The sequence below is a fragment of the Apostichopus japonicus genome, chromosome 4, assembly GCF_037975245.1.
Source record: "Apostichopus japonicus isolate 1M-3 chromosome 4, ASM3797524v1, whole genome shotgun sequence".
In the NCBI taxonomy this organism is placed as follows: Eukaryota; Metazoa; Echinodermata; class Holothuroidea; order Aspidochirotida; family Stichopodidae; genus Apostichopus; species Apostichopus japonicus.
The window spans coordinates 20,501,714-20,515,600 of record NC_092564.1 but is presented as its reverse complement, the minus strand read 5'-3'; the positions used below and the strand labels follow the sequence as shown (position 1 = coordinate 20,515,600).

At 37.3% G+C, this 13,887-nt stretch overlaps 2 protein-coding genes across 3 annotated transcripts; one reads left to right on the top strand and one right to left on the bottom strand.

The window, feature by feature from the left end:
- Positions 1 to 828: 828 nt before the first annotated feature.
- On the top strand, positions 829 to 7,304 carry LOC139966773 (LDLR chaperone boca-like). The gene is made up of 3 exons (XM_071970123.1): positions 829 to 1,257; positions 2,158 to 2,396; positions 4,134 to 7,304. Exons 1-3 carry the CDS (start codon positions 1,063 to 1,065, stop codon positions 4,411 to 4,413), a joined length of 714 nt encoding a protein of 237 aa, XP_071826224.1. The 5' UTR covers positions 829 to 1,062; the 3' UTR covers positions 4,414 to 7,304.
- On the bottom strand, positions 7,218 to 12,013 carry LOC139966775 (U6 snRNA-associated Sm-like protein LSm7). 2 transcript variants are annotated; one of them, XM_071970124.1, is made up of 4 exons: positions 11,855 to 12,013; positions 10,687 to 10,783; positions 9,542 to 9,613; positions 7,218 to 8,900 (listed from the first exon to the last, which is right to left on the bottom strand). In XM_071970124.1, the coding sequence occupies exons 1-4, from the start codon at positions 11,948 to 11,950 to the stop codon at positions 8,761 to 8,763; spliced, it is 405 nt and encodes a 134-aa protein (XP_071826225.1). In that variant the 5' UTR covers positions 11,951 to 12,013; the 3' UTR covers positions 7,218 to 8,760. The 2 variants fall into 2 exon arrangements, with proteins under 2 accessions (XP_071826225.1, XP_071826226.1); XM_071970125.1 differs by having other exon boundaries at positions 10,687 to 10,780; positions 11,855 to 12,006.
- Between the last annotated feature and the right edge of the window lie 1,874 nt (positions 12,014 to 13,887).

Below are 13,887 nucleotides of genomic sequence, written 5' to 3'. Positions count from 1 at the left end.
CCTCAAAATATATAGTAGCATCATTATGCAAACCATGATGCGATTTGCCGCTAGTCTATCACTTTCACTGTTTAATCCGTACACACCTTCGAGCACGCAAAATCATTTCATACAAGTGCCTCTGCAAACCCACACTATATAGTTATTATAGTTTATCCAAGTCGCAGAACGCAAAATGAAATCCAACGTCATGAGCAAACTGTGAACACGGATTACATGTATAACATATTATAAATAGATGCACCGTGTAGATTTGCTGCAGGACTCCCGACTCATCTTTGAGATATGGGAAGGGAGAATGTGGGTTGGGGTGCAGGAGCCAAAGCAATGTTTACTGGTGTTGAGTTGACGCGTCTGTGATGGCACCACTCCCACATGAAAAACAAAAGTTGTGAAAGTTATTTAGTGACTACCCCGGGAAGGGGAGGAGGGGTGATGAATATCATCAAAGAAGAAAGTTTGGTAATTTGTATCACCATTAGTTCTAACAGAGATGTAAACATTACGTTTGGGTCGCTGCACTATTGACCGTAAGATCGTCGGTGTACAGATCTTCCACCATGGTGTACCAGGTACATTCCAACACAATGGTTCCTTGTTGTGTCAGGGCAACTCCCTAACGTGTCCCTGGTTAAGGTGTATTATAACATCAAACTGCCCTAAGCTAAATTCCAAGACAATTCATATGAACAGGGTGATGAATCGGGCAAGCACCTATGCGTTTCTTTCGTGAGTGATTGAAACCTTTTATCTACATTTGACACGTAGAGTAAAAGAATGGACCAATCACAACACACGCAGTCATGTCAGGGTCACTTCCGGATACAAATTCTCGTAGCAGACTACATTTTACATGTGTGTCGTTCAGCGTGAAAATTACGTAGGTGCAGCAATACGCTGTGTATAAGTTGAAAGAAACCAAATAGTCGCAGAACCGATCAAAATACCTCGACAGTTTACAAACTATACGCAAACAGCCCATTCTCCTTACTTAAAGAAACTTGAGGATCGCTGGAAATTTCCAATTATAGCGTCGCATCTCGAAACAGACTAAACAACGAAATGGCAAGAGTGTTGCAGTTGCGAAATATTATTCTAGTATTAACTGCGGTAACACTAGGTTTCTGCCTTACGTCAGTGTTATGTGCTGAAGACCCCAACACAGACGAGGAAGTCCCAGCTAGTGAGAAATGGAAGAAGAAGGATATCAGAGACTATAGTGACGCAGACATGGAAAGACTATACCAGCAATGGGAGGTTGGTAAATTCAATTTCAAATGCCCTCGTTTTTAGTCTTGTAAATGTTTCATAAACCGTACTATAAATTACGAGTTAAAGGGTGTGAAGACTCGCGCAAAAAAGAAACGTCTGAGCCGGTAATCTGACCTAGTTTCGAATGAGATGTAACAGAAGTGTTAGACACCACCATCGATCCCAGAAAATACACACACACAGCTTGCTACCCTCCGTTATTAGACAGTAGTGTACAGTCAGTACATACAGCTGCGGTCAAAACCCACAGCACAGTGTACAAACAATACGGCGATGGACATCTCAGGTCCAGCTAAAGATAACAAGGTATCACGTTTCATTACTGTACTGTCTGCATTTTGTAGCGACACGAACAAAACATCACTTGCAAGCAACAGAAAGTTAACTTTTTCAGATAGCTGCAAATGGTTTGGGGTGAGTCTTCAATGCCTTTAAGGATAGTACAGGTCTGTCAAAATAGTCATGTGTTGTCCTTGTGTTCACATTCAATACTAGCTGGCTGCTTGGGTAAAAATGGGTTTCTAACTTTAAATTTCTTATTCAGTGTTTTATAGTACAATAGCTGACGTTTTTAACATGTTTTTGAATCAAATAAGCTTTCCTACAGCGAGTCAATTATGATGTAACTGCCACTTTGTTATTTAGTGAACAAACCAGGAAGTGGTGATGTGATCAAGATTAACCCCTGCCCTACCCATCCACCACCTCTTCTCCCAAGTATAAAAATCCTCCGACCTCTACAGGACAATATTTTTCCGGCTCTGTAATCACTTAGATTGATGAAGAGATTGCTTTTATGAGTGTTAATAGCAATGAAGTTTTATAATTTTCTGTTCATTTTGTATGAGAAGCAAATTTGCAAAGTTGAATTTGTTTTCTTGACAGGAAAATGATGACGAAGAGCCTGATCCCGATGACCTTTCGCCATACGACAAACCAAAGCCTAAAATAGATTTATCAAAATTGAATACAAAGGACCCAGAGGCTATGATGAAGATGACCAAGAGAGGTCAACCTATCATGATGTTTGTATCACTATCTGGAAATCCTACAAAAGAGGAGACGGAAAAAATATCGTCCAGATGGCAAGAGCAACTTTTCAATGCCAATTTTAACTTCAAAAGGTAATTGTCTATATAGGGTACAGTATGTTTTCATTGTGGTAATGTAGGGCTACAGGGTTTCTGATCAAAGAATCATTTAGAGGTGAGTATTTTGCAATGCTATGACTGTAGTATTTGACACTAATAACACAGTGTACATATATTAGCTAAGTAGTCAAGTTGAATTCACGGCTTGCACGGCTCGAACAGGTCTTTCACTCTGACCATGCATTGAAGATATGGAAACCTTTTCTATATGTCAGACTGAATTTTTATTATGTGTTCGTTACCAGTTTTTTACCACTCTTAAATTGATTGGTGACAAAAGATTTAAACTAATTAGTCAAAGTCTCTCAACTCAAGACTTCCCAAGTTTTATTAAAGTTTCAAAGTCAAAGAAACTGAGTCATCATCATCAGTAACCTTCACAATAAGATGCAGCTGCTGATGATGGCAAAAACCCCCATCTGCCCTCCATCTCACCAATAGTTTATTAAGTAAAGTTTCAGCTATGAGTAAATATAAGCTGAGCCGTCATCATCTTCAAAAGTCTTTAACTTTTCTACCATAATCTTCTTGTTGATTTTTGTCTTGTAAGGTGATACACATTTCCTCTCTGTTCTTTGAATTTTCAACACAATTTAGATTTCTATAGCATGATTCTTCTTCAAATGGCAGCGATTATCATTTTGAAAATGAGACTAAAAAGATCAATAGGATAGGTATTGATATGTCATTGTTGATTGTGGAATGCATGTAGTTCAGTGCAGGAAGGAAAAGTAGTGATTCCATTATTTGCTTTTCAAATTAAATTGCTATTCTAGCCATATTTTGGATCACAATATGGCCATTAGACAATAACTATTTCATAGGATGAGATCACTTGGCAACGACATGTATTTGGATAATTGAATAGTACTACACCATGGTAACACATATACATTGGCAAACTGTCTAGGCAAAACATCCTGTCGAATCCAAGTTAAATTTTTTACATATTATTCACTTAAAATAGTAAATTGCGGGAAGTAAACTTGTCTTAAAATAGCTGTATTTACAATCATAAATATAACCATGTGCATGAAATGAATCCAGGTAACATTAAAATTGATTTCCTATTAATAGATTTTGATTAATGGAAAAACTTAAGGTGTCTGCATTTTGAAACCCAATCAGCTTCCCTGTTTGTAGATATGTCTGCCAAAAATTGGAGGGCCGGGTTGGGGTATAGGGATTCAAATGCTGAGTTATTTGTAATAGGACATGATTGTGTGAGTATTTTACATTGTTTTGCTCTCTTAATTTGAACCCCCCTCATATGATAATGAGGCAAATGTAAAATGTGTGTGAAAAAATGGACTGAGCAAAATTAACAAAACGTCAAATATTTAGAAAAACACCATGCATGAAAAATATGTCGGCTGTGGATAGACATGGGCCCTGTGAATTGGGGCCTTACTTTTCCACAGGAAAAGTAATTTTGGATCATTCTTGAATACATAAATCTAGATTCATTGTTGATTTACTAAATCTACACCCATCTTTCATTAATAGTAATTATCTAAACTAAATATCCATAATTTCTCATGTTTCAACAATCATTACAGGAGAATCAGTCACAAAGTCAGTTTTTGTTCGATTGGTTGACATGTGTATGTATGTTGAGTTTTCAAAAATGACCTTGGGAGAGTAACCAAATATGGGAAGATGATTATTTTTGAATAACACTTAATTTGCTCGTCTCCTTTTTCGATTCAGATACGTTGTCGGAGATGACCGACTTCTCTTCCACATAGACGACGGTAGCTGGGCATTTGACATCAAGAACTTCTTAATAGATCAAGACAGATGTAAAGACGTAACTATCGACCAACAAATCTACTACGGCAGGGGATCAGGAAGGAAGGTGGACAACAAAGCTCACATCGTCGGCGCAGAGGAGGCGGAGGAAAAGAAGAAAGAGGAGGCAGAGAAAAGTAAGAAGAAGAAAACTAAAAAGAAGAAGAAGAAGACAACAGAAAAGAAGGATGAACTTTAGTGGTGTTACCTTTGAAAGAAGATAATGTATCCAAGAATGAGGTACATCTCACAGAGCGAACTAAAAGCAGAAAGAAAGATATCATGTGTGAGCTAAATGAAATTTTTACTGAAACTTAATCATATATGAAGCATTATATCATGGATAGAGTTTAATGACAGTTTCAGTAGTGAAAGAGGCAGCAGGAGCCCAACAATTTCATTTTTCAGTGTTTGCCAAGTGTGATGAATATCAACAGAGGCAGGAATGTGTCACAAGTATTGCTGGAGCCTGGGTGGTAGTGTTGAGAGAGAGAGACGAGTCCTTGAATATTGACTGTAAGACTAGATCAAATATCCACTTAATGCCCTGATGTGGACTTGGTGTGACAATATCGAGGCTCGAAAGATTCTCAGAGTTTACTAAATATAAAATGCTCTGTGATATATTTTTAGGCTTTAATTACTGTTTAGCAAATCTAAACAGTATACTGTACTCCTCGAATTATATTTCTTATCCACATTATCTCTCTTATCTTTGTAGCTTACAAAAAATTGGTGATAAGTAATTTTTCTGCTTCCTTGGACTGGCTTAAGTCAGTTCAAACATACTTTTCCTCCAGATGGAAATTTGAAGAACGACTTGCGACATCACTCAACCCAAAATGTAAGATTCTTCATATTTACTTCACTCCTATCTTACCCGTCTCTTTTCATCACTGCCTCGTCCCTCGAAATCTTCTTTTGGCAGTCCACAAGCATTTTCAAAGGTGATTTTGCCACCAACGTGAATTTCCTTGGTCATTCACTTTGACTGAAGGTTTTCCATTCCAGTGAGTTGGAGAGGTTCTTTAAGAGTATCTTTTGAATTTCAGTTTTGGACTGTTATTTCTTTAATAGGTCATGTACTTTATACAGGTATCAATTGCTTGATGGGTACAGTAACTGTGTGTGTGTTTTCCTATTACATTAGTGTACCCTTTTTTGTGTAGTGATTAGCTGCACTATTTCTCTCATCCATTATTGCTTGTGTAGTGTACACTCCAGTGGCAAGGTTTGGATTAGTTTGGGGAACTCCATCCTTTAAGTAGTTCGGAAAGTGCATTTATAGGAGACAACTTATCGGTGCTCGTAAAACCCTCACCTTAATCAGTAAGTATCGGGGTTTGACTGCCTAGTTTCTTTCTCATAATGTGACACAAAATTTATCTGCTATAAGAAGGAATGAAATCTGTTAAGTTTTGATCTTTGTCTCAATAAGTCCAAAACTGAGGGGATCACTTCCAATATTGAAATGTTCACATTCCGTAAAACACAGGGTGGCCCAGAGCCTTTTCATTTGAAAGTGCCTCACCAGCTTTTGCTAAATCTTTATACATAGTTTGCAGAGGACTCTGCCAAGTTATAATGTATGATGTTTGTGCCTTACTTGCCCATCTTGGATCAGGTTATGAATACAGGTCTGTATTAGATTTACATGGGTCAGGTGTCTGATGATCCCTGGTCATACTACAGCATTCTCTTCCCCCTAAACAATAATTCTGCTACGGCTTTCGTTTAGTAACTGATTTACAAGTACTTAGTTCATTGTTGTATCAGATTTACTTTGCATCATTGGGTTGCATCATTGCAAGATTGGGTGGCATCATTTTCTGTGTTTGACTAACACCCTTAGGAGCCTTAAGGCACCATATGTTATCCCAAAGGAGTGCAGACACTACCAGAAAGTAAACTAAAGTTGGTCTGTCTTGTCTGAAAGTGTTCATGGATGCAACTGGACCTTGAAGGCTGCTAGGCACTTGCCCACTCTGCCAAAATAGTGAATACTAGTGGGCACTGGTCATCGTATGTAAGGAGACAAAGTCCTGGAAGTCACATTTCTAAAAACTACGCTCTGTAAACATTCTTGAAATGCAAATGATGAAGTGCAAATGATAAAACATGTGCCAACATATAGAATCATTGATATGTGATATTAATGAAGACAAACAGCTCCTTTGTTTGAAGTGTTATGTAAGTTACAAGTCAGTTTGATTTTCTTATTTGTATAGATGTGGCTGCTCAGCATGAAAGTAGCAGCAGGTTAATATTACCATTGCAGGAGTATACTAGAGGTGTAGGAAAGGGAAAGCCATTAGTGGGTAAGATAAAACAAGAAAAATCTTTCTTGAATTGTACTTAACAAAATAAACACCCTTTGGATTAGAAATTTAACATTTTCACCAACATCGGTTACAGAAATTGGAATACTGATGATGAATTCATTGTTGATACTCTTTCTAACTTTTAGGGTAAAGCTTTTTCCACTTGCAGTATTTTTTCTCTTAAGGGTATGTTCAATTAATTTGAGTTGGTTTTGTGTAAGAGTAATATAAGACTTAAAAATGGATTCTATAAATCTTTGGAAAAAGATGTGTTCCAAGGTTGCATTGCTTTCTTGTAAAACTGTATTCTTATAAAAGTTCCCTCCAAATGTACTTTTGAAGGTGTTATATGCAGTGGAAGTAATCCATCAAGAAAACATACAATTGGGATGAAATTGTTCTGGATTTAATATTTGTAATACCTCTTATACAGTTCCAAAATCCATGTAAGACAAGGGAAGATTAACTGTAGTGGAGATCCATTGAGACCTATGCAATTCAAAGGAGTATCTATTTATCAAGTAACTAAATAATAATACAGTCCATTAAATGTTAGTCAAAATGGGGCAATGGGATTCCTTTTATTTCAATTACAGCTAAACATTTCCATCTTGTGCACCTGAATAACACTAATAGTCTTTAACTTTTCTCTTTTACCAATAACAACAATTTCATTAGGCACTTTTGTTTATATTTCTTGTTTGTATTTAGCTTCTTTTTGCTTCATATCAATGTACATACTGTGTAAACCAATAGAAAAGCAACTTGAGACATGATGTGAATCTCGTCTTTCTTCGTTGTTATAAGTCTACAAACCAAAGAGAAAAATCAGGGCAAATTTTTTACAGCCGTCTGATCATCCGAGATGACCAAATTTCTTTGGACGTCCATAATCGGCTTTGGAGGTCCGGTGCACTAATAGCTGTTTACATGAAATTCAGATTGTACTGTAACTTTAAAAAAATAAATGTAGGTAAAATGATAAATTAGTACCCCCCATGTACATTAGAAATGAAAACCTGGATGAAACTAAAATAGTTGTAGGCCTATGATCGACTTGTTGATTGAGTTTTACTGACTTAAAGTTGATGCTCTATTCACATAAGTTACACATCTACCGGTCAGTATACCTATAAGGCCTTTCTTTATTATTTTGTTACGTTTTATTGGAAAATAAAATCGCAGACCTAGTTGTTAGAGAGACAACCGAAACAAAAATCCTTCAAACTTTACCCAGCAAATGATTTGGTTGTTATACAGCACATTTCAGATTCTTTGTTCGGCTTCAAGATTTGACTACAAATGTTCAATGACATGGAAGTACTCTGCTACACTGTTTTATCATGTTTAGTCGCCATGAATGCTTTAACAATATAATATTGCAATGTCCACCTTGGATTTTCAGTGATATTTCCTTAAAATATTGCCTTCCTTTTTCTCTAAAGGGCACAGGACAATTTTCAGGTTTGCAGCAACAAATCCACATTTTAAAGAATCTTTGGTAGATTTTCTTTCAAGTTACTGTAGGTTCTGCAATATAGGACACTTCAAACTCAATTTGACATAGTTTGTTGTTAGTTTTTAGAAAACACTATGAATTAAAAAGAATATAATACAATTAAATTATATTATACCATCTGCATTCTGTGGGTTTTGGGTTGGAGGATGGGGGGGGGGGGGGGATTTGGGTATATGGCATGTGGACAGGATAAAGTAGATTGAAAATAGGGGGATATTTCATTCACTACACACAATGTTATTTATGACAACACAATGACAAAATCTACTTAACTAATGAAACAAGTGAAACCTGGCAAGGAATATCATCAGGAATGTTTCAAACTCTATCAAAGAACAAATTTTCATCCAGTAACTGAAAGTCTCAGTGAATTTCTCTGAAGTTCTTAGGTGAAGACAGATTTACTCTGCAAAGTTACTATTATCCCTCTAACTCGACTGTTCTTCTACGTCTCCCGTCAAAAACTAAGCTTCTATAAATGGATACATCAAATACAACTCTTATCTGAGTTGATCCCAGGCTTTGATATGAACACATTTGACAAGTCAACTTCTCCTTTGAACACAAGATATTAAGCAAAAGGCTTATAAACATCCTGTTGGTAATAAATCAAAGCAAAGTTCCTTGTAGGACTTATTTCCCTCCTGTTCTCCTTGGGAAAGTTTGACAACTAAAACTAGTTTTCCATCCCGATCAATTGATGAAATCAACCATCCTGTTGGAGGAAAGGATTTGCGATGGGTTCCATGTTATCGGAAGGACAGATAAGGACTACAGATGTTCCTCTGCAAACTGTCAATCCAAGTTCTCTTGTGTCGTCTGTGATTTTAAATGGATCATCTGGATCTGAAAAAACAAAATAAACGAGTGCAAGTTTCAAGAAAGAAAATACATAAAAAAAAAAATTCCCCTAATAAGTTAATGCTAAGTGCAAATCACTAACCAATTCCTTTCTCTAACAATGACTTATCTATGACAATTGTTAACATTTGTCAGTTTGAGGTAATATATTGCTATTGTCATAACTGACAGGTCAAATCCAAGGCATGCAAGCATAGTTGAAGAGTTGCTATCACTCTATGTACTATTCTCTAGTTTCTCCTCTGCTGCTGTATACTACAATCTGGGCAGGAGAAGGCGAGAAGCATAGAGGCAGGGCATAATTTAGTTTTCAAGTGTTTGGTGGCAGTTTCGAAGGCTCTGAATTTCAGCTCTTAAAATAATGTTGTTCATTTGTTCAAAAAGAGTGATGCTTGTTGTTTGTCCTTGTATTGCAATTTGAGTATATTGTATAGCATTTGATGTGATACGGGATGAGATATTCCCTGAGAGGGAGTAAGGACACTCATAAATGATAAGTCCTGGTTGAAAGAAGACGTTTTCTAAACTGATGTATACTGTATTACCTTTAGCTGTGTAACTTTTCAAATGATAGAAAATAGACAAATATATAAAACGAACTTCACAAGAAAAAACAATGCTGGTACCTCTGAGATATTCTGTGGCTCCATCCAATACTAAATTAAGGAGAGGATCATAGCCTTTAAGAACTCCAGATACTGAAAGAAACAACAAAAACAGCATTAGTTTCAATTTTTTCTGACTCAAATTCAATGTTCTGCACAAAAATGATCAAAGCAGTGTTGCAAGCAGAGGCTCAATCGAATGTTGTGACTGGAATCAGTGGTGTAGCAACAAGTAACAAGGTCCTGGTACAGTAATGGACATGGACCCCCAAAGAAGAGTCCACATGCACTCAACCCAACCATGGTTTAAGCTAGGGTGAGCAATTTTATACATTTTGCACTTCAAGATACTCCCGAATATGGCACGCTCAGGCTTTCTCTGTTGAAGACAGGATTTTGTCTGAATTCCCATTTTAGTCAGTTTTGTCATCAATTTGTTACTGTCTAGAATACATCCGGGGGGGGGGGGGGGGCTAACATGCAATACATTATTTATGTTATAAGCTCTCAACAGGACTGACACACAGTACGGCAAATTTTAAGTTCAATATGATGGTTTAAATATGACATATATAATATAACTATATGATCCTGATGACATTTAATGTACTGCTGTTTATGCTTTACACAGCCATGTAGTGTCAATGTCTGCTGTTTGAAAAGTATGGGATTTCCTAGTCCTTGTTTAATATTGATGGCCTCAACTTGATAAACTGTGACCTAGTTAAGTGGTTGTCTAAACTGTACACAATGCCTAGTTTATCAGTGAACAGGTTTTACAGCATTGAATGAATTTTTGTGCATTGTTGCAATGACTTCTAATGCTGACCTTGAATATATATTTCAAATGACACACCAGGGAATATTTTGGTGTTCTAATTATTTGCTCATAGCACAAATGTCTTTTCAAAACCCTAATTTTTGTTTCATAAAACTACCATGGTTTCTGTGTACAACAACTGCTATACATACATCTTTGCTCTTGTATAGCAAGTTGCCCATTTTGAATTGCATTTTGTGATGTGTTACCAGATAAGTTATTTACACAGTATACATTTATTTCTACAGCTCTAGGCTTAATGAAATGTACCAGGACCGATCAAAATTTATAAGCAAATTTTGTGGTCCTGGTCGGTTCCCATCACTAATTTGAAATACAGGCTTACCTTCTCTTCCACCTTGGAACTTGACTCTAATAGATTTGTCAATAAACCTGGACAGGTCAAGAATACTCTCCTTCTTCTTCTTTTCACCTTGTTGCTGCTATAGAGAAATCAAGATAGGATCTAGGATTGTTGCTTGGGCACCCATAAGGCCTTTTTACTGTATTCCCCTGACATTAAATGTATAAGCTAGGCCTGTGATGGTGCAGGTTATGGAGGGACCGGAGGGTGTAATTTAATACCAAAGTTAATGTTGTGGCTAGTATTTGTCAGGCAGATAGAGGAAAATAATAATCACATTTTGCCAATTATTTACTTTATGAACTACTTTTACTTACATTCATAGTGCAGCCTGAAACAAAGTGCCATGACTGCTACTGTATCTGCTAGTATGATTATCGCCAAATTCAAAATAAATCTTTTCAATATTCTAGCCTAATGGTTTACCATGGTCTTGACTTGTACTCTATTTACTGCATATGGCCTTGGAATGAAAGTTTTAAATTTGCATTCACTGAATAATGCCAAGGTTAATATGGAAAATTTAGCTCAGATATTTCCATTATTTTTAAGAAAAAGGTACTCTCCACAAACTGAAGCTCCAAACCATCCAACACTCAGCAGTAAAACTAGATGTAGGCTTGCCCATTACACATTATCCTTACAACATACATGCAGTAGCCTAGGCCTACACTGTATGAAAACTGATTTGCGTCTATAATAGGCTTCGCTTCCTAATCTACCACAAGTTATAAGTAATACTAGTAGACTCTGAGCGAAGAGTTGGGGTAAATACACATGACATAGGTACTAGGCCTATGTAGTTTGTAGCCTAGCACATGGCCTAGGCTTTACCGGTAAATTGCATTGAAATCATAGAAGCTTAAGGGAGTAAGACCTACTAGCAAAAATCATAAATGATTAATTAAAACGAAAGCCCTCAAACCATGTGGTAAACTATGACTTTAATGACTTACACATATCGCAAAACCCCTACCTATGAGTATTACACTTATGATATACTACAACAGACAGATGTAGTAACACGAGAGATGTCGTGTAGGTTAGGACTAGGACAAGCTTACAAAAGACATGCACAACCTTTTCGATTTTTCAAAATACTTCAACACATTTTTTTAAACATTTAATTATTGAATAAAATTCGACTTACTGCCATTTTGTCAGGAAATACGGTAAACAAGTACAACCCTATGAAAGAAACTACTTCAGACCATTCAAGCGTTTGTTCGCGGACTAGGTGGTACATGAATGTTACGTACGTCTATTGCTCGATTCCGGATTCGTCGAAGTCATCAGAACAGTCTAACTCGACTGTCGTCAAATAAACCACTCACTAGTTTTTTTTTCCAAAGCGCAGTACCACATTTATTTTCTACCTGTTATTCCTCTGATGCAGCGATTAAATGATATGTAGACTTCAGTGGCGGAGCGTCCATACAGTCAGGGGGGGGGGGGGCTGATTCCCCCCCTGACGGACTCAAATAGACTGCTGGCGCCCTTTACAGCTTTTTACTTATTCGCGATTATTGACTTTTTTATTGCGCTCTCATCTACCTATTGACATTTGTCACATATTTTTGGTGAAATTTTCTGACAAAATGCTCTAACATGTATTTATTCTTCGTTTTTCTGCAAATTAGCAAGGCCCAGAAAGGGTCATTTCCGGCGATCTAGGGAGTATCTTTACTCAAACATTTTCTGTACGCTCCGCGCCAAGCTGTGGTGGCGCTCCGCTTAGATAGTGTCGAAAGTGCCCCTACAGAACATTCTCGCCCCCACCCCTGACCAATACCCCTAGCTCCGCCACTGGTAGACTTGCTCCTCATTACAAGATTTGCATTTAATATTGTACGTTCTGACATGTGCTCTTGTGCTGTTAATGTCGCTGCGAGAGATTATTAAGGAATATTTTAATTTTGAAGAATACACCCCCCGGCGCCCCCTCCCACATACAGCTTCTTATGTAATTATTAAATGTTGATTGAATATTTTAAACTAACGTAACAAAGGGAAATATGTTGAAAGGTTTCTTGCATAAAGTGGAGATAGCTACATCTTCGCTTGAGAGAAATTTCAAAGGCCCTAATGTCTAAACCAGTGACACTTTAAAAGTGGGTGACCGAGGGTGGGGTCACTTGTGCCTGATTTGTTACATTCTATCGCTTAACTTCAACAGTACGTTAGTGAGAAATATGTTGTTAATACGAAAGTGCTTTACAATTATTTGAAATACTCTTTGCGACAAGAAGACGCCAAGGACGTCTGAGGGCCCCACTGAGAACCATACGCACACAGTAGTTCCTTTATGATGCAATTGCGTTATACTTACAGTAGCACAGGAAGACGTATTGGACCTTTCATGACATGGAGTTGGGTCCTCGTATCCGATCGTGTTAGAAATATTTACTAACGCAATTTCTAAAACGAAGACTGCCGAAATCTGTTATACTGGTCATATCACAGTGTGATCCACGGTACCCTTTGTGTGTTTCATTCCTATTGATCTTATTGACGTTTTTAACCTGTATTGAAACATTAACAAATCTACTATACGATTCTTCGGATCTACCGGGCAATATTGATAAATGTCTTATTCAAAGATTAATTTTTATGGAAAGTTTCTCAAGATTGAGCCTGAGCACGAAAATTTAACAACTTGATCGACTCTCAAGATCTGTTCCGTTTCATGGAGAATGTAACCACATCAAGCGAGTATCACTTATCCTTGCAAAAGGGGAAATAGATACTACATCAAGCATAATCAAGTACGCCTATTTTTTAAGATCAACCACAAAAGATAGTCAAACAAAAAACTTGATCCACTCTAACTCCGACCTCCTACAGTAAGATCGAGACTGTAATCGTATGGCCATGGGTTGCATTTGAACACCCCCCCCCCCTCACATCAAGATGATTTTCCCCAGTCACCACCCTCTAAGTCTGTGCCTGTTACAAGATAACTGTCTCATAGATCAGCAGCTTCCGGGCTGAAATTATGTTCCTTTTGGACATGTCATTTTAATGAACTTCTCAAACTCCCACGAGAGCTTTGATTTAAATTCCATAGAAAGTGAATTTATCTCTCTCACATGTACTTTGTGCTCTAAACTCGCTATGAGAGAATAAGGAATCTCTGAAAACCTTTGTGCTTCCTGAGACAAAACCACCAGGACCGGGCCCACT

Excerpts from the sequence above, each read along its gene's own strand:
- LOC139966775 (XM_071970124.1), bottom strand. The coding sequence starts at position 11,950 with ATGTACCACCTAGTCCGCGAACAAACGCTTGAATGGTCTGAAGTAGTT. Across the intron at positions 10,784-11,854 it reads TATTTCCTGACAAAATGGCA|CAGCAACAAGGTGAAAAGAA; the intron begins GTAAGTCGAATT and ends ATTTCTCTATAG. Across the intron at positions 8,901-9,541 it reads AGCCACAGAATATCTCAGAG|ATCCAGATGATCCATTTAAA; the intron begins GTACCAGCATTG and ends TTGTTTTTTCAG.
- LOC139966773 (XM_071970123.1), top strand. The coding sequence starts at position 1,063 with ATGGCAAGAGTGTTGCAGTTGCGAAATATTATTCTAGTATTAACTGCG. Across the intron at positions 1,258-2,157 it reads GACTATACCAGCAATGGGAG|GAAAATGATGACGAAGAGCC; the intron begins GTTGGTAAATTC and ends TTTTCTTGACAG. Across the intron at positions 2,397-4,133 it reads GCCAATTTTAACTTCAAAAG|ATACGTTGTCGGAGATGACC; the intron begins GTAATTGTCTAT and ends TTTTCGATTCAG.